General features: G+C 39.1%; 2 protein-coding genes across 5 annotated transcripts in view; both read left to right on the top strand.

Moving 5' to 3' along the window:
• Positions 1-10,338, top strand: part of BDKRB2 (bradykinin receptor B2) — a 29,991-nt gene extending 19,653 nt beyond the window's left edge. For 2 of the 4 annotated variants that reach the window (XM_064659087.1, XM_064659088.1), the window contains one exon: positions 3,565-10,338. In XM_064659087.1, the coding sequence (XP_064515157.1) occupies positions 3,565-4,709 (1,145 nt within the window). In that variant the 3' untranslated portion in view covers positions 4,710-10,338. The remainder of the gene's footprint in view (positions 1-3,564) is intronic. The other 2 variants (XM_064659089.1, XM_064659090.1) reach the window with 1 other exon arrangement.
• A 274-nt stretch (positions 10,339-10,612) lies between these two features.
• Positions 10,613-15,775, top strand: BDKRB1 (bradykinin receptor B1). Its single transcript, XM_064659091.1, has 2 exons — positions 10,613-11,499; positions 13,987-15,775. The coding sequence occupies exon 2, from the start codon at positions 14,041-14,043 to the stop codon at positions 15,124-15,126; it is 1,086 nt and encodes a 361-aa protein (XP_064515161.1). The 5' UTR covers positions 10,613-11,499; positions 13,987-14,040; the 3' UTR covers positions 15,127-15,775.
• The last annotated feature ends 9,330 nt before the right edge of the window (positions 15,776-25,105 follow it).

A 25,105-nucleotide genomic window follows, 5' to 3' on the forward strand; every position in this document is an offset into this window, starting at 1 on the left:
AGGAGGCAGGTTGCCAGAAGTCTCATGTCATGGACTTGATCACTTCCTAACTAGTCCCTACACATTGTTTCTAGACCACAGTAATATGATATAACTAATTTTTTTTTAAATTATCCCAGGTTTTCCCTTCTAAACCCAAAATTTAAAAGAGATTAATTGCAGGGAAAATGTGGATAAATCAATATGCAGTTTTGGAGCTGCTATTTGCTGTAAATTAATTCCTGTTTATTGTTTTTCTATTAGTCATATAATAAGGCAAACTCATAGAAAAAGCCAACATAGCATTTATGGCCACTCTCTGAATTACTAATGAGCATCTTATTAAATATGTGTATAAATCCAACTTCAAAGCACTTTTTTTCTGATGGTTCACAGCCTGCTGACAACAGAAGAAACAGCTTCTGCTGTTTGCATCACCCAACAGAATTTCTGTGTTCTCAGATGACCTTTTGTTGATCACCCATTAGTACTTCTCTACAGTGAAAAGTGTCAGTGTACATAGAAAGGGAGACTTGAAACTGCTGTTTGCAATTTGTTAGCGGCATCTCTCACAGCCACAAAAGTTGGGCTGTGAGATACCTGTGTTGATGAATACCAGCACCTTGATGCCAGGCTTTGCTATAGGGAGATTAATCAGGAAAAAGTATGGTTATCTAGGTATTATTTAAGAATTCAGGACATCAAAGATATTAAAAACATCAGGACAAAAATGACTTGCAGTTAATATGAGACATAGGACATAACATAAAATATTTCTATAAATATATGAAAAATAAAAGGATAATGGAGGAAAGTCTAGGCCTGCTACCAAAAGGAAAAGGGAAGCATTAACTAAAAGAATAACACAAAGTTCAATGACAGCTTGGTTTTAGTCCTCTCAGAAATGGAAACTCTGGTTTGATATTTAAGGCGATTGATTTGGACAATTGAATTTATGTGAATTGGGAAGGAACAATTTAAAGTGGCAGGATTGTATATAACCTACACTGGTGTGGTTCAGAAATTAGGAGAAGAAATCTTTGCTATCAATTTGTGAAACCAAGAAGAATGGAGATATCTCAGAACTCTGGAGAGGGTAAAACACAATACTTATATTTAAAAAAGGCACAGATAGCAATACCCTGTGATTATATTATGTATAATAATACCTGGAATTAAATACCTGGAAATCATGACAGCAAAATATTAAATAATCAGTATATCCACATATGGAGGATAATAAAGAAGAACCAAGTAATAATGAACTACCAATACACACTCTCAAGAATGAGGTTACATTGGACTAATCCAATCTGATTTAATGGATAAAGAAAAGCATATACGGGTTTCAGAGGGGCTTTTGGTATTATCCAATATTCCATTCTACTGAAATATGAACAAATAAAGTCACAGAAAGATGCACCATAGGTGCATGTGCTCTACTATGCCTGCAAAGGTTCAAACAAAAATAAAATTGCTAGTCCAAGCATTTACAACCTACACTAGTTGCTTATATCTGGAAGAAGAAAAGGGGACATAAATCAGAATATTAGGAATGCTGTGCAATGTGCACTGTAGATGGCATTTACTGTCAGTATAAAAGAAATAACTCCATATCCACTAGACTTAGAAGCTCCAGTTAACCAGCGTCAGTAAAAGCCGGAGTCACTGGAGGGGTGTCTACAGCATGCAGTGAGTGCTGTGTAATAAGGGGGTTCCACAAACCCTTTCTCCAGATGCTGGTTGAAAACCACCAGTAATCAAAAGGATACAAGTGTCTCTAGGCTGTGGGGGTTCCAACAGTGGCAAGGCTAATAAAACATGTTCCTGCATTTAGGTATGGGCTTGAAAAGTTGGTGTTTTGGAAGGATGAACCTGGAGAATGAGAATGTGTTGTTACCCATCTTAACGCAAATACTGTCCTTTGCTCAAGTTATGAAGGGTTGGACAGATGTGTTGCTGATGTTTTGTGCTTATTAATCCATTTTAAGTTGCCCTGTCCTGCAAAGTTCTCCATCCCGCTTTCCTGTTCTATTCAGTTACCTGTCCTATCTGACAGCCTTGTTGAAAATTTTACTTTACAGAGAGATTCCCTTTGTTACTGCCTTTACTGTACTTACTAAGATATGGTCTTCATCTTTGCTTTTGGTTTCAAGCACTACACTGTTTTGTTAACACAAAGTACACAAAATATGACCACCATTTTTCAGTAATTCTGTAACCAACAGCCAAATGTCTATATGCATACTAAGCACTGACACTTATCAGCCAACAAGTCCAGTAACCAGAACACAAATGAGAACACCATCCTTTCAGGAATTACAAATGTGTCCCTTTTTACTGCCAACTTACCAGCTGACTAGGACAAGTGTCTTAATTAAAAACACATTGGAAACTCTTCCAAACCATAACATAAATGGTGATACTTCGAAGATCTGGAAAAAGATTAACAGTGTTTCTGTCACCCAGTCCAGAGAGTTATATGGACATATCTGAGAAGCCAATTTTGCATTTGGATATATCTCAGCAATCATTACCCAAGACCACAACAACAAAAAACACAGTTATTTTGTCAGTACTGAGTGATGTTGCACACTCAATTTCTGTTTGCTTTTGGTAACATTTAAGTGCCCGTCTGACATTTATGCCTGTAAATAGCTCCCTGTAAGATCTCAAGCTGTTCTGATCTGTAGAACATTTACAGTACAGCACCTGGTTTTCACACTGTGCTCTTGCACCCAAGCTGGCTGACTGCAACCTGACTTCAGACAGGTCCTGGCTTATGTGATGTCTCTATCTCTGTCAGACTGCCAACCTCACCACTGCACACCTATTAGAACTGAACTCCCGCGTGAAGGTTGTACCACTTATCTCTCCTGTGACTTAGCTGCAGAAACTCAGAGACAGAAATACATAGACAATTCTGGTGAGAAGCTGAGAAAGGCACACTGCTGGCAAACACTGATCCTTGCTCCTGCAGCTTTCTCAATGCAAACTAGAGCCAAAACTAAATGTCTGTTGTGTCAGTCATAACATTTGGGAAAATATACAGTGCTCTTTGGGGCGGAAGCACCACTGAATTCTACCCAAGTCTTGCTCTACAGGAGAGGGTGTAAAATGTTGAGGGATATGTCACAGAACCAGCAGCTTAACAGTGAACAATGTGAGATACCAGGCACATCTGTCCTTTAGGAGACTATGGCTATCAATATACGAGATAAGAAAACAAAGTAAAGATGAACCTCCTCAAAGAATTAACAAAGACTTGCTGCGGCTTGGTACCGGTGAATAAAAGCTGGTAAATGTTCTCTTCAGTTAATCTGTTCATAACAATGCCTGTTGTTGCTTCATCCCCTCTGTTTCACTTGCCCTAAATTGGTCCATGCAGTCCACAGCACTGCAGTCTGTGAAACTTTCAGCGAGTACATCTGGTGCCTGTGAGAAAGCAACACGGGGAGTTGTAAGCCTGGTCAAAAGCTACACTTCTAGAACATTAGGAAAAGCAGAGACAGCTTTTCTTACTGTGTCTTTTGCAGCAATAAGTTAGAGGCAGCAGTCTCATGTCACCTATTTTCTTTTGCACAGAAATGGTTTCCACCACAACTGAAAATGTTACACAACTGTACAACATGACCACCCAGGAGCTCACAGTCAGTCCAGCAGATATCCACAATAATTCAGGAGTGGATCAGATAAATCCATATAAATGTGTTAATGAAGATGTAGAGAGATGGCTACAGGAATATCAGCCTGGATTCCTCTGGTTTATATTTGTTCTGGGAGCAATAGAAAATTCCTTTGTCCTCACTGTCCTGTGTTTCCACAAGAGTAGCTGTACAGTGGCTGAAATTTACCTAGCAAACATGGCACTTGCTGACCTAATGTTGGTCTGTGTTTTACCTTTCTGGGCCATTAATATTTCTAATGGATTTGAATGGCCTTTTGGCCTGTTTCTCTGTAAAGCTGTCAACAGTATGAGTTACATGAATTTTTATTCTAGCATTTATTTCCTGACACTAGTGAGCATTGACCGCTACTTGGCCTTGGTGAAAACCATGTCCCTGGGACGGATGCGACGAACCGTCTGTGCCAAATGGAATAGCTTTGTAATCTGGACATGTGCTTTGCTCATGTGTTCACCTACAATGGCGTTTCGAAAGTTACAGTATTTTGAAGAATACAATATCACAGCCTGTGCCCTTATTTACCCAGTCAGCTACTGGGAGCCTACAAACAACTGCTTGCTGAATATTGTGGGTTTCATGATCCCACTCTGTGTAATTACCTATTGCACTATACAAATCATCAAAGCCTTACGCAGCAGTGAGCTACAAAAAATGAAGGCAGTCCAGACAGAGAGGAGAGCCACCATGCTGGTCCTTACTGTGCTCTTGCTGTTCATCATTTGCTGGCTTCCATTCCAGATCAGCACATTCATTGACACAATCCGTTACTTCTCACCCACGCTCAAATGCCTGGAAGACATCAATGAAATACTGACTCAGATAGCTGTTTACTGTGCCTTTAGCAACAGCTGCCTGAACCCAATCCTGTATGTAATTGTGGGGAAGCACTTCCAGAAGAAGGCTGCAGAATTCTACAAGGGCTTGCTCCCAGAGAGGTTCAGAAAATCACAGTCTGTGCGGATGGAAAACTCCCTGGACACTTTAAGAACTTCCATTTCAAGTGAATACGCAAGGAAAAAGTCAGTTGTGCCATTACCTCGATAGCAAAATTTTAGGAAATATTACAGGAAGAAAGCCTTCTAAGTATATCAGTCTCCACTACCAGTCCACAGAATAAACTTGTGGTAGAGTTCATCATGCGGGGGAAATCAACAGTTTTATCTTAATGGAAACTCCACGCAGAGACCTGCTTCTAATATTATTGGATATTTTTCATCATTGAATCCTATTTGGTAGCTTACTTACATTTTCATGGCTGAATAATACGTGGCACATGTATCATTTGGAATGTTTGCATTTCTAAGGTGTACATACGTGTACATACAGTTCTCTGAACAGAACCCCGGCTGTTGTCAGGATTGTGCAGCTACTTATGGTACCCATGCAGTGTGTTAGATCAGATTTTTGATCTGGGAGGGGCTTGTATTTGAGTAAGTTCTGGTACGTGAATCCCTTAGGATTATTATTCATATGGATTTTTATGTGTGCTCATCTTCTGGGCTTTTATTTTCTCTCATCAGTCATCCAAAACTATTTGATCGTTTGATTGACAAGAGGTGCCTTTTTGCAACTGTTAGTCACCTGAGCATGTATGTATGGAAAGAAGCTCAAAAAAGGTAAAGCAGTAGTGGAAGGAAAGCTGTAGCCAGCTGCATGAAGTTAGCTGAGTTTTCTTTATAACAGGAGATTTTTTACCCCTTCTACCTTGGGGTGAAAACATTCACTCCTTTTGAATGCGTGAATGTTACTTACATTCATACCTGCACTTCAGCTCAGAGACTTGGTTTTTCAGTATTCACAAAGCATAATTAATATTTTTTATGTTATTTAATGTAAATATAAAAGCTCAGCACAACAGGTGTAATGTCACAAGCAGAAGAAACAGAATATGAAGGAGAACATCATTCAACTACATTAGAAATCTAACTGAAAATAACAGGAGTCTTCAAAGTTCAAAGTATTCAAGAATGGCCTTTTCAGACTCTAATAATACCTATATTTTATTTGTAGAGTTAATCTGTGTGATTTTAATACGAGGTAGTTTTTCCCCAATTGGACTGTATTTTTGATCTAAGTTGAGTTTCATAAAACCACAGAATCACAGAATATGCTGAATTGGAAGGGATCCACAAGGATCATCAAGTCCAATCCTCTGCCCTGCACAGGACCATCCCCAAGAGTTCCATCATGTGTCTGAGAGCATCCTCCAAATGCCTCTTAAACTCTCTCAAGCTTGTTGCTGTGACCACTTCTCTGGAACCTGAGCCTGTTCCAGTGCCCGACCACCCTCTTGGTGAAGAACCTTTTTCTAATATCCAAACTAAACCTCCCCTGTCTCAGCTTCAGGCCATTCCCTCTGGTCCTGTCACTGGTCACCACAGAGAAGAGATCAGTGTCTGCCCCTCCTCTTCCCCTCCCAAGGAAGCTGTAACTTTAGTGAGATCTCCCCTCAGTCTCCTCTTCTCCAGCCTGAAAAGATCAAGTGCCCTGAGCCACTTCTCACACAGCTTCCCCTCAAGACCCTTCACCGTCTTCATTGCCCTCCTTTGGACACTCTTCAATAGCTTAATATCTTTCTTATATTGTGGTGCCCAAAACTGCACACAATATTCAAGGTGAGGCTGCCCCAGTGCAGAGCAGAGCGGGACAATCCCCTCCCTTGACCAGCTGGCGATGCTTTGCCTGATGCCCCCCAGGACACTGTTGGCCCCCCTGGCTGCCAGGGCACTGCTGACTCATATTCAACTTGCCATCAACCAGGACCCCAGGTCCCTTTCAGTGGCACTGCTTTCCAGTATCTCATTCCCCAGTCTGTATGAACATCCGGGGTTGCCCCATCCCAGGTGCAGAATCCAGCACTTTCCCTTGTTGAATTTCATAGGGCTGGTGATTGCCCAGTCCTTTCATTTGTCAAGGTCTCTCTGCAGGGCCTCCCTGCCTTCCAGGGAGTCAACAGCTCCTCTGAGTTTTGTATCATCTGCAAACTTGCTTAGTATCCTCTCCAGTCCTGCATCCAAATAATTTATGTAAGTGTTGAAGAGCGCAGGGCCTAAGATGGAGCTCTGTGGAACCCCACTAGTGACAGGTCACCAGTCTGGTGTTCCCCCATTCACTGTTACCCTCTGTGCTCCACCCGTGAGTCAATTGCTCACCCACCACATGATGTGTTTATCCAGCTGCGTGCTGGACATTTTGTCCAGAAGGATCCTATCAGATACAATATCAAAAGCTTTGCTGAAATCCAAAAAGATTACATCAACAAGCTTCCCTTGATCAACTAGGTGGGTTACCTTGTCATAAAAGGAAATCAGGTTTGATAAGTACACGGAAGATAAACTCAAAGTGTACTGAATTATCTATGTGCACTTTTACCTCTAGGAACCTTGATCAAAACTGAGTTGGAGATGATCTAATATCTTCTGAAACTAACAGAGTCTTTTCAAAGGTTAAAGCCCTTAAAACCACCAAGGGAAACAGTGGCATAAGTAAACTTGACTGCAACTATGTGATCTTTATTCATCAGAGCCATTTAAGATGGGAAATTCATATTAAACCTTCAAACAACTAAACCAAAAAATACTCTAGAAGTATCCAGATGTGAAATAAAGACTATGGGATTTAAATAATTTAAATTATTTATAAGAAATTTCCATAATTTTTCTTTAATAATCCAGTATACTCCTTCGTCATAAAAACTTCCATTGCTCCTTCTTTATATTGCCTGAGGCAACTGGAGACAACTATGATGAAACACTGCAAGGCTTTCTGTTAACTCCAGTGTTATGATAACATCTCATTCATGACCATGCTGTTCATGCAACCATTAACTAAAAGGAACTCCATACAGAGGTTATTGAGGCAATGGAATATATTTCTGAGTATTTGGTACTGAGAAGTAAAATAAAAAAATTCTATTATATTAATATCACATTAATTTAAATAATGTATATATATAGACACATTATTTTGCTATACAGTAAGCATGTACAACAGAAAATAAACTACTTAAAGAAATGAGATTTCTTGGCATTTTTTTCTCTATCCTGTATCCTTTTACTAAGGACTGGTTTCTCAGAAGTCCAAGTGTTTCAGCTGCTTTCTTTCACTTCCCATTATACCAAAGGAAATTGATCTTAAACAACAGAATTTTAGCTACTTTGAAATCTTTGGGTCAGCTTTCTTTTCAGGGTCCATTTCTGAGTGGTGCTGACCACCCTCAGTCCTTTTGGAAGTTAAAATCTGAACTGAGGCAGTTAAGGGTACTGAGATATTTTCAGCAGCTTTTCTCTGCCTGCTGGTTGCTCAAAGTCCCATGAAAAGCAGATATTACCTTTCTTTGTGAGAACCTGGGGTACACAAGGGCTGGTAGGTGCTGTTTGCAGGTTGGACCCTGGCCCTAAAGCCTTGTTTTTCCCTCAAAGCATGCAGACACCAGTAGCAATGGAAAGCCCCTACAGCAGCCTCTGCACACCACAGAACACAAAATGTCATCTCACAGACTGTATAATTCACTTTTTGCCCACTTTTCAGTGCAGTGACACACTGTGCAGTATTCACATGCACCATTTATACAGGCAACAGAAAAATGCAAGAAATAAAGTGCAACATCCAAGCTACATCTTAGCTACTGTCAGTTTACAGTCACACTCAAATGCTTGGTAAAATTAAGCCAGACTTTGTCCTGAGAATCTCAGAGCTGGAGATAACATACTGTAATTACAGTACCTCTTCATTCCCCTTTTTCCTGTCCCACTCCTTCAGCTGCTCCCATCTTCCCTTTTACCTGAGTCTGCCATAACAGTTACTGAGACTTTGGCCATGCAAACCTCTGACCCCCCATTCAGCCTGGCAGAGGTGGCGGGGGGATGGCTGGGGACCATTGCCAGAGGAATGACAAGGATATCAACAGCTGGTTGATATTTCTGGCTTGAAGTAGGTACAGGCAGGAATAATTCTCATCTTTCCAATCTCTATTTTTTCAGGTTGACTATTGGTTTCACTCGAAATGCAAAATTAACAGCTTTAAAGCTGTTACTCAAGCAGCTGGTGCTTGCTGCAGACAGGACAAGGTTGCTCCTTTTTTAGGCAGGGTTTCAGTGGAGAAGTCAGGATCTCAGTTCAGGACTCCCAGATTCCCAGTCGATCTTTAGCCACTGAATTATCCTTTCACTCCAATTGTTCCATCAGCACTTTCCAGGCTACATTGGCTCCTTCCATATTTTGCTGTTTCAGCTTCTGCAAACTGTAGTTAGTAGAGTTTGATTATTACCACACTGTGATAGTACCAAGATCATTCACTATAAACCACAAATAACTGCACCAGAGTTTAAGTTTTCCTTAGCAATCACTTTAGTATATGTGAAGAAATCCAACCAAGTTAAACAAAGAGTTTCACATCATAAGGTCGCATCAAAAACCTTTTCTCCTTTTCCGGAACAGATGATCAGTTACAGCAGATAACTAAGTTGATTTGAAAACCATATCAATTAAAAAAAAATCAAACTGTTAAGTCATACTGTTCCGAAAAGATAGTTTATTGCAAGCATTAAAGGCTCCAGTTATGTTAAAAGGAAGACTTTTAATGGTTGAACTGTTGGACCAAGAGCTAGAACTCTGGAAACCTTTTGCATTTCTGCCATTTGTCTATCATGTAATGTGTGCAATAGTCAAGAAGTTGTACCTCTAACTTCATCAACATGTTTGTTTAATATTTCTATTCAGAGAGTCTCAGTTAGCATTTGTAAATGCCTATGCAGCTCTGAAGAACGTGTTTTTTCAGACATGGTGACTGAAGATCATGTAAGCTTAAAACATAAACTAATGTTCTGAGTATCTCAAGCCAAAGGTGCCAGCAGACCAATATATCTTTACAGTAAAAAAACATGTAACTGTTGATTTTTATAGATGTTTCTAAACTAACTGTTCACATTCCTTGAATTCATGATCCATTACACCTGTGCAAACTGTAAAATGTTACCAGATCATTATATACTTTCTACATGTTGAAACAAAGAAGGACGCTACAAAGAAATAATAAATTAAATCTCCTTTTTGTATAAAGTTACAGCTTCTTATGTAGACTTTTTCTAAGTAGTTTAAATGTGGACCTACAGCAGTGCCTATCCATTTTACTATTTCCACTAAATGCATAGACTTCCAATTTTGAATCTTCGAATCTCTCTCCATTACTGAAAAAAGTTCTAAATACAGCAATGAAAAACAACAGAAGATAAGAACTGGATTTACAAAGAGGAGTTGGATTTGCAAACCACTATTTTGGTTACATTTTGATTTGATGAGTTTTGTAAGACTATGTCATTTATCATATAAATTTTAGACACAGCTGCAGTTTTCTATTCAGTCTGTGAGTAAATGTGGAACTTGGCAGCTCCTAGAGATTCATGTCCAAGCAACGACAAATTACAAACTTCTTGTTATTGCTCAAATGCACTTCTTTATGGAAAAAATAACTTAAACACAGAAATGCATTGCCGTAAGCAAAGAGGAAGCTTTGGAAAGTTTGTGACGAAGTTCTCCTGTCACATTGCACTCACCTTTATGAGTCAGTGTGGGATGGTTTGTTCCGAGATTGTCTTCCCTTGAGTTTTTAGGATTCTTTATGTAACTTAAATTTTACATAATTTAAAAAATGTTGTGTTTAAGGTCTTCACCAAAATAAATGTTTCGAAAAAGATATTTAAAAAAAAAATTGACAGAAGTGAAGCATATGGCTTCATTTGAGATGTATTTTTATACTGTTTCATTTATTTAATAAAAGAAGTAAAGTTTTAAACAGGATGGTGTTTAAATAAAATAAATACCTGTACGTTTAAAATCTTCAAATTAAATCTTGGGTCATTCAGAGTTTTCTCCATTGTGATGGTATTAACTGAACAACTTTTTTAATTTATCAATTTTATCCGTGTTTGCATAACTCTAACTTATTATCTTTTAATGAATAAAAGACTGGAATAAAAGTGTTTATCATGATAGGGAAGTTCATAATAAGGTATCACCATTCTGTGTCTCATGGCTTTTCATTTTAACTCTTTAATACTTATCCAACAAGAATGGACACAGTTGAAACAGTTGATTAGGTAGCCAATGGGAAGAAAGTTTTCCTGTAAGTGAGAAGTACTCCAGTCTCAGTGGTTTTTTTTAAAAACTTGAAAGCCTGTATTGTTTACACAGATACACTTAAGGAGACTTGTAGTACAGTCTGAGATGCAATAGATATTATCTTTTTAAAATACTGCTTTCCCCCAGCTCCTTGGCATGGTTTCTCACTAAGGCTAGCAGGGGAAGGAGCTCCCACCACAACAAAACCCTAGTTCTAAGTTTTATCTTGTGTGCATTGGCACTGAGAGAACAGTTCAGAGTTGTTGGTGAAATCATTATTGTTATGGACATGGTTATTCATACAAAGGAACTTTTAATTGTCAAGGACCTACGCTTGAGAGCACAGGATGGCAAGAGTCATGATATATAGGTTGTGTTATTTCACAATGCTGTAACAATTGTGGATAGAGCCTTCCCAAATCTTCATTCGCAAAGCCTAGCCATGAATTTCACAATGAGAATGAAATATTTCACATGCCTTGAAAATTACTACAGCTGACGTTTGGAAAAGTTAAAAAAAAAAATCCTGGGGCTTTCTTCCAAAATGTAACATCACACACATCGTGCATGGCCAACAGAACACTCAGACACCACTCAGTCACTCAGTTGTGCCTCAGGATGCATCTTTGAATTCTCTCAGTAACCTCTGTACTGCTCCTTACCAGCTGTTTCTGGATTTGAAACTGTCTAAATTGCCAGGAAGAACAAGGAGTAGGTATGTCTATCTTTTTTTTTTTTTAATGTCTTATTTTTATTAAAATCATTTATATATTTTCTCTAAAAAGCCAAATTTTTATGCTCTCAGTTCTGACCTGTGCAGCCTAGTAAGACTTTCCCTTTCTTTTTAACCATGAAAGTAACTCTGAAGGTCAGTATTAGTTTATGTGTAAAACCAAGATTCATTTTACCTAATTACCCTAACTGGGTAATGAGAATTAATAGTAAAAATGCTGATAGATTCACTGTACATGGAAATTTATCAGAAATCAGCTCAAAGAAAGAAAAGTATGCCATTATTTGTATAAAAGATGACTGGAATGTGTTAAGTACATAAATTGAAAACCATTCTTGTGGCTAATTTTCCATTAGTACTAAATATTTTAAAATAGTTAGAGAAGAAAATTGTCTTTGAGGAAGAAATAAAATTAAACAACTGAAAAAAAATTGCATTTTCTGTCAAGAGGACATCTGGAGCTCTGAATTTATAGAAGGTTTGCTGTAGCTCTCACTCGGACACTGACTAGCAGACTGAAGAAATTTTTGCAATGATGAACTCTGCAGAATCTTCAGGCACAATTGCTACGTGAACAAGAATTCAGACTTAGTTGTTACTAAAACCTATTTGTGATGGAAAATAAATGTTCCTGATGTTTTTAGTTTACCCCATCGTGAACGAATTTGTGAGTCCAGCCCAGCGATCACATCTGAGGTAACTGGCATAAGCTGATAGCAAGAAGTCATCAGGAAATGGGCAAGAAAGGACAATAAGAACTTCTTTTTCTTCTGTATTTAGTAGAAGAAATAATTCTGATTATGTTTAACTGTTATCTGTCTTTTACATTATTTTTGACTTATAATGTTACAGATTTTCTACCGTTGCTCTCGTGCCTTAGGCTATAATGAGGTTAGATTGCTACTGTCTCACAAATAGCCCCTTTGATGCTAATGAGCCATTTATTTGCTAAAAATATCTCATCTGTAGTTTTACATCCTCTTGAATTATCTTAGTTTGCGCGAGGCTGTCTGCAAACTAGGTAATATTCAGACTGTTGTGAGGGAAGATGTTCAAATCCAGAGAGCTGTGTTAACTCAGGCAGTAGCTCAGTTCCCTGTCAAGACTGTCAGCTTGAGTGAGTTTATGAACTCAGATACAATTTAGCTGCTCACTTAATTCTACAATGGTGAAAAATGTTCTGTGCATTAGTACCAAATAGCATGATGTGGAATATCAGTACTTAACTAATTCCTAGAGGTGTCACAGAGAGAAGTATGGCAAGCTGCTCAGATACATATATCACTGAGACTGTATGTATATGTAAAAGAGATGAACGATGGTCCTAAATGCTGTCTTCGGAAACTCCATCCTTAGCTGTGTAAAATTACAGAAACTGAAAGAGCTGCAGCAGAAAGTTAACATTCACAATGACTGATAGCAAAATACTGATTTTTTTCAAATGCATTCTTTTTTGTGATTGACATGCTCTACTTGCCTGAAGTGTTAGATGACACCACAGGCTCAGTAATATCTTGCCTGCCATAATGATTCTCAGACTGAATGCCTGTAAAAACCAAGATACAGTGTGGCACTATGGTCGAGCATGGCAACACCAGAAGAATGAAGTCAATGCAGGAGTCAGCTCTGACAACTCAGTGGATTTTCACGAGGATAAGGTTTTACCTGTCCTCTCACTTGGGAGACTGGGACAGCCTCTCTCCAGCTGAACTCAATGAAGTTTTTGATCTGTAGAGGAGTAAATTTAGAGCTGCAGAGACTTTTCCTCCAGGCAAGATTTTGAGCACAAGATTTTGGAGGAGTTATGTTTTATTATTCAAACTGCTGACATTTGAGGGCAATAAGCTGTCTAATCTAAGCAATTTTGAACCCGAAGTTCAGGATGGGAGAAACTGAGAAGGAGCAAAAGAATGCAAAGTTCAAATAACAAGTGATGGCCATAGAGAGTGAGCAGCTTTTTCAGTTCTGGGGAAACAGGCATCATCCTGCTTAAGCAGGATGATAGAATACAATAATGTATTAATATATATATTATATATATATATATATATACTTATTTACTATACACAGCATAGTAAATAAGAGTAAGAGAAAGGGCAGGGAACAATGCAAAGCTGGCTTTGTGTCAGCAGCGTGACTCCCTCTGCTCTCAGGGAGATGGAATTCTCCCGTGTCTGTTTCTGTCATCAGTCTGGAAGAGACATACAGAACCACTTACACTAATTTGGTACTTTCCTTCCGCTGTGCCACTTTAAACAACGGAAGTAAGGAGAGGAAATTTCATAGGATGTAGAGTAAGTTACATCCTTGCTAATACTGTGAACATTTCTCACTGTTGCACATAACAAATATGGATTGATCTAGCCTGTAATAATCAGTGAGGACTAATAAAGAACTTCCAGCAGTTAAAAAGTTTGTTACAGCACTCATGGGAGACAACTTTTGCAATTGTATGCTTCTTCTTTGCAGTCATTCGCTCTCATTTGAAAGACGTCTTCTGTTCACTTCGGAATTTTTAAAAAAATGACTGAAACTCCTCCACTGAGTATTACCTCCTCAAACCAGAGTGAAAACAGAAGCAATTCAGCTATTTGCCCAGAGCAGGATGACTGGTGGGACATCGTGTATTATATAGTGCCCAAGTACCTCAACGCTGTCTGTGCTATTGGAATGCCTGGAAATGTATTTGTTCTCCTCATTTATTCACTGCACAAGGGCCCCCTGAAGATAGCTGAAATCTACCTGATGAACCTAGCTGTTGCTGATCTTATCTTCCTCATGGGCCTCCCTTTCTGGGCAGAGAACATCAGGAATGAATTTAACTGGCCATTTGGCAGTTTCCTTTGCCGCAGCAACAGTGCATCCATCAGCCTAAACATGTACACCAGCATCTACTTGCTGGTGGCAGTCAGCGTGGATCGCTACTTGACTCTTGTCCATACCTTGAACCACAGACGGATACGAAGCAAAACTATGGCCAAAGGGATCTGCTTGCTCATCTGGTTCTTTGGCATCCTCCTCAGCATCCCAGTTTTTATGTTTCGGACCGTGAAAGACTATCCCCTGTGGAATATTTCAGCATGCACTTTGGACTTCCCCACCCCATCGTGGCAAACAGCTGAAAGCCTGGTACGCAGTGTAGTCGGATTTGTGTTGCCATCTACAGCAATCATCTCCCTTAATTTCTCTACCATTAGGTCCCTACAAAAAAAAACGAGAGCACGAAGAGCACTCGGGACAAAGGACTGCAAGGGGCACAAAGGCACGAAAGCTACCAGGCTGATCCTCACAGTGATACTGATGTTTCTTTTCTGTTGGACTCCTCACCATTTTTTTGTATTCCTTGATACATTACACCGTACAGAAGTGATCAAAGGCTGCTTCTGGGAGGAACTGCTCAATTTTGGGGAGCAGTTTGCTTATATGCTGGCTACTACCAACAGTTGCATTAACCCTGTGATTTATGTCTTTGTTGGGAAATACTTCAGGCAAAAGGCTTTAGAAGTTTTTTCACAGTTTATTCCCTGTGGATTTCCTTTGAAATGGGTATCTTTGAAAGAAATGTCATCAAATTTCAATGTGTTTTCAGTCAGGAGTAGTTTAACTTAATGAATATCATTTCTATCTTCATTTTTATATTGCAACTTATTTAATGTCATTGTAAATAGCATTAAAAATTAATATGAATTGCACTGATCTGCCATTCGCAGACTAAGATAATTAGCTACTAAAGTAAATCACTTGATTGCTTATTTGTCCTCAGGTTTACTTTTTTATGTCTGTGTTATCCATCCAAATACATAACATGTGATACTAGAAATTTATACCAAATAACCTAATCTCTTTTACCAATTACCAATGACTTGAAAGAAAAACTCTTTCAAGATACCAGAAAATATTACAGAAAACCATAAGCCAGCTGAACATTTTACTTCATTGTATCTGTCATGACACCTAAAATACCAAATTGCTACAGGTGTTACAGAGCAAATATGAGCTTAATCTTTAGTTGGTAACTGCATTTGAGCAATTATAGAATACCTCCAGTTATTTTGAACAACATTTTAAATGGATTTTCACAGTAACATGGAAAATCTGAATATTTTTTGTGCATTTCAATTACATTCAGCACATAAATATTGTACAAGATGATATACCACAAAGAAATTGTACATAAGCTGTAAAAAATGCAATGTAACACAGTAGCCTCCTCAAAATGACTTTTTTTATCCAATAAAATGTTACACAATTGCTCATCAAGTGCACAAAGATCCTTTTTATTTTTTATGTGCGAAAATACCCATGATGGCCATTGATACGGTATTCTTTTAGAATATCTTTCATCTGAGGCAAATCCTTAGAGACATATTTATATTTTTATGAACAAAAATTAATAAACTGCATAACATCTCATTTTTCATCATAGACTTTTTCTTTCTTATATTTTGTTTTTGTATTTTGTCTCTTTTCCCTGTTCCTTTTGCGGAAGAGCAAATACATAGTTCTGTGATTGAAAATCCTTGTTGCTACCAAAATACAGACTCTGGTAGTAGAAGAAAACTTTTTTTCCATCACAGCCACAATTGCAGAGCAGACTTAAGGCAAGTGAGATATCTGTTTCCACAGCTCTAAAAGTATGTGTACGTACAGCCAGAAAGATATTGAGAGCACAAAGAAGCATACAACTGTATAACAATTTGTATAACAATTCATTTAATTAGTCATCATAAAACCTGTTCAGTCTTGTACTCACTGTAATAGCACTGCATTTTTTGCAGTTCTTTTTAGTGTTGCCATTTTGAATATGGAATTAATCTTGTATTTGATTGTAGAAATCTACCTGTTTAACTTCATTGCAGTAGGATTAGTGTTAGTTTTTAATGATTCTCTCAAACTTTTTGAATCTGAACAGCTGAAGCCTTTTGAAGACTTAAAAATCTATCTTTCTGCAATGATGGTTTAGGAATTAAGGCTGAATTAAGGGAGGAAGAATTACTCATAGGTTTACTAGTTTCACTCCTTCTGTGACAGCTGTTTTTAAAATAAATGCAAGGCTTAGCAGTAACAACGGCATGTGAAGTCCCCTGAGTCATCTGAGATCAAATCCTCATTCCTGTTTATTGTAAACTGTTGAACATTGTATTTATTTAAAAAATCCCCAGCTGAATCCTTAATTAAAAAAACTTTCAAGTGGAGATATTTTATGAGGGAAAAAAAGACAAAAAAAGACAAAAAAAGAGGTAAAAAATAAAATAAGCTGAAATCATGAAAAAGAAGGGTAGAAACAGAAGTGCCATTTTCCCTCTATGGATGAGGACCTTAAAAGGGAAAAATATTTTGTCTTGTCTGACTGACACTAGTCCATGTTATGCAATGTACACAAATAAAGGGAAAAACACTTCTTGAGTTCTGTGGCATATTTAGAGTATGAGTTAATAGATTAAAAATCAATCTGAAATCTGAATTTAATGGAAAGCCTCCTGTTTCCTCCAATAGGCAAGTGACAAGGGCTTTCATGAAAGTCCTGCCTCTTTTACATATGTACAACTGTCAGGACAAGCATCTATAGTCTAAATACTGCTTTAAACCATTTAAAAAGGTCTTGCAAATCAATGGATTTACCCTCCAATATGATTGTATGTAAATGTATGCACCTGTGACTGTATATTAGGGTCTACTGCTCATTAGTGGCGCTTTTTCCCTTCACTGCTTGCTGTACTGCTCGCTGTGTTGTGCCTGGGGACGTTTCAATAACAGCCATGGTGATGCTCCTAGGCTGGCAGGTCCTGCTGCTGTGTCTGTGCTGCTGTACTGGACAGGGTGGAACTCTGGTGTGAACTTGAGTTGAAGGGACTGTGACATACGGATGAGTCTGTAATGGAGCAGAAATCCACCTGTAGCCTGCGGAGGACCACAGACCAGAGCAGGTGTATGCCTGAAGGATGATGTGACCCCCTGAGAAGCCCATGCTGGAGCAGGTTTGCTGGCAGGACCTGTGACCCCATGGGGGAGCCATACTGGGGCAGTTTATGAAGCACTGCAGCCCATGGGAAGGATCCAAGTTGGAGAAGTTCAAGGAGGACTATCTCCCGTGGGTGGGACCCCATGCTGGAGAAGGGGAAGCAAAGATTCCCATGCAGCCTTTGGTGCAGACCATGTGAAGCAGGCTGTCCCCCTGCAGCCTGTGGAGGACTGTGATGAACTATACGAATGGTGGATTTTAGCACCTGCTGCAGGCTGGAAACAAGGGGAGGAGTTCATCACAATGTTAAGTCCTGTAACCTGGCACAAAAGGACTAGGGTTGGAGATTGTAATTAATGTGTCTTTAAATTATGGTAACCCATGATTTGAGTTGCATGTTACAGGAATTGATACAGCAGAAACCACCAAACCAATACAGGAGAAGCCTTAAAAAAGAAGTATAAGTGCATCAGTGACCAGATCAGAGCTGGCTTTGGTGCCCAGTAACTCCAAGAAGCAGACTCCACTCCCCGTGGGTTGTTCTTTTGAATAAACATCCTTTTTAGCTTTTCTTCTGTTACTTCTCACACTCCCGATAAATACTGTCAAGCATTAATCATTAAAAAACTTCTCTGCTGCAATACCAAGCTTTTACAGTTGAGATACCAGCACCCTAAGAGCTTGTAAGTATAATTTAACTTGTTCTCCTCGTCCATCTGTATTGAATTAGTGTATTTCATATTTTAATAATAATTTCTCTAGGGCAAGGACTATCTTTTTGTTATCTGTTCAGGTCATGCTTAACACCCAGACTTTAGCTTATAATAGAGCCCTCCTAGCCCTAGCACAATAAGGATTTAGGATTCACTAATAATACATTTATAATAATATTTATAATATTTATAAATTTATAATATTTAAAATAATACATAATAATAACACATTTAGGATTCACTGAAACCCATCTTAAGGAATAGTACAGCCTGGATTGACATTTGCAGTACCAAAATATTTTGACAAGCCATTTCAGTTTTACCAACTTTAGCTGTAAATGTAGATAGTTCTCATATTAGATTCCACCTTTAACAACAACAAGAACGACAGAAACCACCACCAAACTGAGCTGATTGATTTCTAAAACTGAAACTGGAAGAAAAGGCACTGATCACTAAAAATAAAGACAGATGCATTGTAGGAGGCGTGTCCCAAAGGCAAGGGAATCAAGGGACATGCACAGGGACAGACAATCCCATTTCAGAGATCTATAGCCACGTAGCCTTCTAACCTGCCAGGAGTCATCTTCCTGGGAAGAGAACTGTTTGTCATCCTGTTAAAATCGCACCATATCAAGTAAAATTATTGACTCTTGGATGGAAGAAAGCAGTTTGCTCACAGTACAGATGGGCTGGAGTTTTCACCAGCCAGATCCTCACACTGATGCTTAAATCCTGTGCAGTCACCTGCAACAGAGTTTCACGAGAGACCTGGTCACAGAGCAACCCACTTCACTGCTCATGGGTGCTGTGGGTCAAGGGATGTGGATGTCAAAAAAGCTGCTGCTTCACTGTCCCAGTTTGCTTCTTGGTGCACTCCCAACAGTAGGAAAGGAATAAGTGACAAAAGCTTTGCCAAGATGGCAGGACCAGAATCAGACTGGGGAGATGGGGCTAGGTCTGGAGTTTAGTAGTGAACAGAGAAATATCTGATTGGACACTGGGAGTCAAGAAACAGAAGAAAAGGCTGAGGGAAGAGAATAAATCACCTGCCAGTGCCTCTGTCAAGTCTTTTCCCCACGCTAGAATGTATGGAGGAGCAGGGAGGTCAAAGTGACCAAAAGAAAGCATTGAGGGAGAAGGAGACAGGGACTGACTGTACCAGGAAACACAATAAGAAGCAGCTTGCATGTGAAGGGGCTTTGACAATGAACTGGGAAAGAGTTTGGACCTGCTGGCAAGGACCAGAGTAAAGTACAAATAAAGGAAGAAGAAGATGTCTCAACATGGGACTTGGGATACTTTTTTCCCTTAAAAAAAAAGCCAGTCAAAATTAAAAACATTAAAATCAATTAGAGAAATTTGAGTTTACCAAATCAAGTATTCAAGGGCCAGGAAATATTTGACTTAAGACTGTCCCTGAAATCTCAGTGTGGAGATTAAAAGATTAGAAGACATTCTAAAATAAGAGCTAATAGGAAGAATATTGTCATCTGCATAAATGTAGGAAGTAACATCCCCCTTTCTGACAAACAATCACCTTTGGTTACTGGAAAGGAGGTGTCAAAACACCTTCATCACAGAAGAGCAGGTCAGGGCTTTGGGTCCATCAGGAGGACAGGAGAAGAGCAAAACTTGGGATTCAAAAAAATTCTACTCTGTCAGCACGAAGAATAGATGGTAAATCATGCAAGAGCATGGTTTGGTTTTGGTTTTACTTTTTCATAAGAGAATTTGAAGCTCTAATGAAAAACAAGCCAATCTGAAGAGCATATCAGCTTATTTGAGTTACTCTGGTGTTTTAGTTGTTTTTTCCTTTGAGTTTTCAGCAGTTGTTGTTCATGCCAATCTCTTATTTCACACATGACTTGGAGTAAAATCCTGAGTATCTTTTCCAGCCTACTGGGCTAGATGAGGGACCTGCCCTCTCTTTCCTGAGTCACACACAATAGAGTGCCCTTGCAACTAGTATGTTTTTCCCTGGGGGAGGACAGCCAAGGACCCATTTAGTCACAGATGTCATGCCCTACCTGAATTCTCCAGAAGATGCTGCACTGCAAATGCCCACCATGCTAAGCAAGAGAAAATATTAGCAAAGCTCTGCTCCAAAGGAGGAGTGAATTCCATCTTCTTTCGATCCTTTTTTTTTTTCTGTTGCAAAAAAGGAACAGTCTTGCTGGAGATGTTCACTCTGCAGGTGCTCACAAAGAACCAAGATCTGACCCATTCTTGAGCCTCACCTTGGTTAGTAGGTGTGTCTTGAACAGATCCATCTGCCTCTCAGGATCAATCCATGGACAGCAATGCATCTGTTGTGGTTTTGGCTGGGATAGAGTTAGTTTTTTTCCTAGTGGCTGGTACAGCACTGTGTTTAGTTTTGAGAATAGTATTGATACTGTACAGCTTAGCAAGCAACTGCTCTAGAAAACCCTCTTCTGCCATTTTAATCTTGTGCATTTCAGGTTTGTTCCAGCAAAATCTCCACTGTCTGCTAGTGATATTTTCTTTCAGGAGCTGAGGCTTATTTTCCATCAGGGCTCTAATCTACAGCTACAGCTGGGAAGAGATGTTCTCCTCTGGGAAGTAATTCACACATAGAAAAGTTCACATTTGGCTTTCAGCTCCTGCACAGCAAATCCCCAGCCACACATTAGGGATGAAACCAGCCACCACCATTTCCCACAGGAAGACATGGAATAAGTCTTAACATCCATCACACAAGACTAAGTCAATAGATGAACTGCAAGGTTCAAATCCTGAAGAAACTTTTCAAATTGTTCCAGTATATTTTTGATGTATGAAAATGTACATGCCAGGTAGCTCTGGAGTCACATGGGGCAAGAAATGCTCGTCATTCAGCACTGGAAGATAAGTAGAAATATTTATATATATTTATATATATGTATATATATAAATAATTTATAGATGCAGTCTCAAGCATTCCTTATCTAAGTGACAGAACTGCACTGTGAATAACAGGTTAGAGGCCATCGCATACATCACAGTCAATTGAAATTCGTGGAGCTGTACCTATTTGCTCCAGATAAAGGGCTGGTCCTGAACACAGATAGTGACTTTGAGTGCCTAACATTACACTATTTTAAAGTTATAAATTTTTCAGAGTCAAAGAAATTACACCAGCACAAAGTTAGCATGATAAGCAATAATGTCTCAATTTTTTTTCTGTGCTTTTTAACTGTAAACTTCTGATAAAAATCTCTTTCATGTGACAAAGCTGCTGGTGCACCCTGTAAAAGTTATCAGGAGAGAAAAGGATTTGCCCAGGACAAATCATGACAAGAAAGCTCAGCCTCTAGTGATAAGGTGAGACGTTCAGTAAGCTCGCATTTGAAAAATATGCAAATTGCAAAAAAAAAAAAAAAAAAGGAGAAAAAAAAGGCCAAGACTCGATACTAAATTTTACAAATGAAAAAGTAGCTAAGACTTTTTTTAAAAGGAGAAAATCAAGAAAATGTAAAGATAAGGCTGCCTATACTGCAAAACTTTAGTCAGTCTCTCATGAATCACAAGAAGTACTGAGCCTCTGAGTGAGGCCTCGTGCCAACATTGCTTAACTCTTATCTGCTGGTTGAATGCCAGCTCCCAAGCATGGATGCCAGTAATTCAAATCACACACAACCAGAACATTGAATCTCTCTGATGTGGCAAGTGGTAGTCAGACAATGGATGACGGTATGTCTGATGGGACTTAACGCCCTAGAGATATCCTTGTGTTTAAGACATTATTGCAGATAAATAGTAATTACTGGAATATCTAAAATTATTTGTGAGAAGATGTTATGATGTTTAGCGCGGTTTTGTCTCCTGTCTTGTCTCAGAAATTTGGATGTGAAGGGCTGCAAAGCACCACTGGGTCAGCTAAATACAGTTTACAGCTGTCAGAAAACTGTCAGAAAACTTTCTTCTTTGCATGGTATGGCAGAAAAGAAATACTCTGTTTGGCAACAGCTTCAGGGCTGTTAAATAATAACCTATTACTATCAGGCTATCATGGAAGAGGGTATCATTACCCTGTTAATAGAAGAGGGAATTAATGATGGCAGAAGACTAATGTAGCAAACTGACTTGCAGGTATATGGTAACATATGTAGACTTCTATTTCTCAGTGGCATCAAAATCCCAACAGCCTGACCTGGGGTGCTCTTCATGACTGTATCATAATGGAAAGAGGGAAGGAAACTCAAGCTAATGGAAAAATACTTACCAGAAGCAAGTTCCAGAAAAGAAAAAGTATTTCTTTTGTCAAAGGACTCTTAGGTGTGCAGACTGCTAAGACTTCACACATCCTAAACTTCAAGGCCATTCTTTGTCACTGCAGATCAACATTCAGGTGCTCAGTGATGCATTAAAGACACACACTTTCCTTCACACATGGTGCTGTTCACACCAAGACTTAGCGTCATTCTCAGGCAATACACACACTTGGTAGCCCAAGGGGAGAGGACAGTGGTCTAACTACCAATTGTACAACCAGTATCTCATCACCCTGAAACCACAGTACACCAGCTCTGATCCCAGCTGTACCTCCTCAGCCCTTTGGCTTTCTGCAGCAGCTCTCTTAGCACCTCTCAGCTGCCCTTGACTTGCTCTCAGTGGCAAGATTGTGGTCAAAGGTATTGCAATTACTAAGGCACAAGTGTGAGGTTTTGAGAGACAGTTTCAGTTCTTACCTCTGATACAACCTTTTCTTTAAATCAGTAGATGGGGTAGCTTGTTAGCAGGGGCTCTAAAGGCAGCCTTGTGGGCTGCTCTAAGCTCCGTGTGCAGCCCGGGGTTTGCTTCCCAATGTGCCAACAATCACCCCAGATGGGAGCCCTAGGCTAAACAGGACAGCCAAAAAGGTACTTTTGTTTTGAGGCTGCTGTAATCCACCCTACACATAGCAGGGTCACTGCCACCAATATGTTTCAGGTAACCATCAGTATAATGAGGCTTACAAATTCCACAGATGTCTTGTGACACCTCAGAATAAAATAGGCATATGAACACAGAATCATAGAATATACTGAGTTGGAAGGGACCCATCAGGATCATTGAATCCAACTCCTGGCCTGCACAGGACACCCCAAGAATAACACCAAATGCCAGAGAGCATTGTCTGATATTAGATACTATAATAACAGAGCTTATCAAGTGCCTCATCTAGACAATAAAAGCCAAAATTCCACCTATTGTCTATGGGTATGTAGCACTTACTTTAAGTGTGAAACACCTGCCCAAAATTTTCCCATGTCTTGCTGGTTGTTGCATCCTCAGAGGTGTCTGCATCACTGTTGTTTTCCTTCCCATGTAGTAGCTAAAAAGTATAGTTTTGCGTTTGCTAGTAAAATCCATAAAATAAATATTCATATGTTTTACTGTGGAAATAACCATTTCCTTGGAATAGCTGGACAAAAAACTAGCTTTGTTAGAATTATTCATACCTCATCTTTCATGCTGTGGCAAAAATCAAATATCCTACAAGTACATTGCACTTTATCCAAACAATAAGAAGTCCTCTAAACAGCACATGATATCTCTGAAAAACTACACAGAAGTATCACTGACTGATCATGTCAAAAGGAGTCATCCATGGAGAAAGCATGTAAAGCAAGGGCACAGTTTCAGTAGAATAAAATTAGATGTGTGATGTTAGAAATGCATTGTACTTCCTGCCCTGCTCTGCTTCACTTCCAGGCATTCTGCACAACCCATCCTGTTTATTCAGATGAGCTGTGCAGGGTCCGGAAAAGTTATTTTGAGATACTTGTCCCAGACTTTTGGGACATTGCTGCGAAACACAAATCCCTTCATGCACTGGATTCCATGTCTGCCTTTTTGTCAAATTCTAACTTCTCAGACTAGTGTTAGTATTATTATCTTGTGTCTTGATTTTAGTGAAACACTTCCTTTTTCAGCTCAATATATCATTTTCTGGTGCCCTGGACAATATTTTCTCCACTCGTGTTGTTGGAGACTTGTCTGAAGTTCCTGGTCACTAGTGGAAACAGCCTGCAGCAATAAATAATGGCAGATGGTGTCCTTCAGCAGGGCTCCTCAGTCCAGACCCACAGCCTCTCTCTTACCCTGTCACCAGGAGCACAATGCACAGACAGTTGTATTCAGCACAGGCTGGCCCAGAGCAGAAAAGTCCCTGCAACTCTGCAGTAAGGGACTACTCTGGGAGCTGAAAACTGGGAGACAGGAGCAAACAGTACAAGACAAATGTGATGAACTAGCCAAGCTGTATTCCCTTTAGGAACCACCAGAAGTATCTTCCTAGATGTCCAAAATAACATTTTTTTTCCACATAGGCCAATTGGGAAATATTTTTTTTGTGTCCAAGCCTATTGCTGTGTGAAGTGATGTTTTCTGTACATCTTTCAGGAGCAAACAAGAGAGCAAGACACACTCGGTTCTGTGAACTGAGACGCACTTAGTTCCGTGAACATTCTCCTACTGTATAAGAAGGACTGAACAGCTCTGATGCTATTAGTCCAATTTAGACTAAGGTTAATAACAATTAATGAACATTAGTGCTAAACTCATTGCATAATAATATGTTAAAGGAAAAATATTATGTATTTTGAGAAATATGAGTGTATGTTATCAGAAGCTGTCAGAAAAAAAATCAGTTCCACTTAGAAAAAAAAAAACAGATATATGAGAACATCTTAATCACTCTAACTGAACAGTTTTGTGCTCATAAAAAAAATTTTGGTAAGGCAATTTTTCAATACAGACACGTGATTTCACAGAATCATCATTTCTTACATTCTTCTGCTGTTACTACTGAGTTCCATGCTATACCTTAATAATGCACACTATAGGGTCAAATAATTGCTTTCCTTTACCCAGACATTCTCTGATTTGTACAATTTTAAGCATTATTATGTGAAGGTCATTTCTGAGA

Source organism: Pseudopipra pipra, chromosome 6 (assembly GCF_036250125.1).
Source record: "Pseudopipra pipra isolate bDixPip1 chromosome 6, bDixPip1.hap1, whole genome shotgun sequence".
NCBI lineage: Eukaryota > Metazoa > Chordata > Aves > Passeriformes > Pipridae > Pseudopipra > Pseudopipra pipra.

Coding starts and splice junctions, on each gene's coding strand:
- BDKRB1 (XM_064659091.1), top strand. CDS start 14,041: ATGACTGAAACTCCTCCACTGAGTATTACCTCCTCAAACCAGAGTGAA.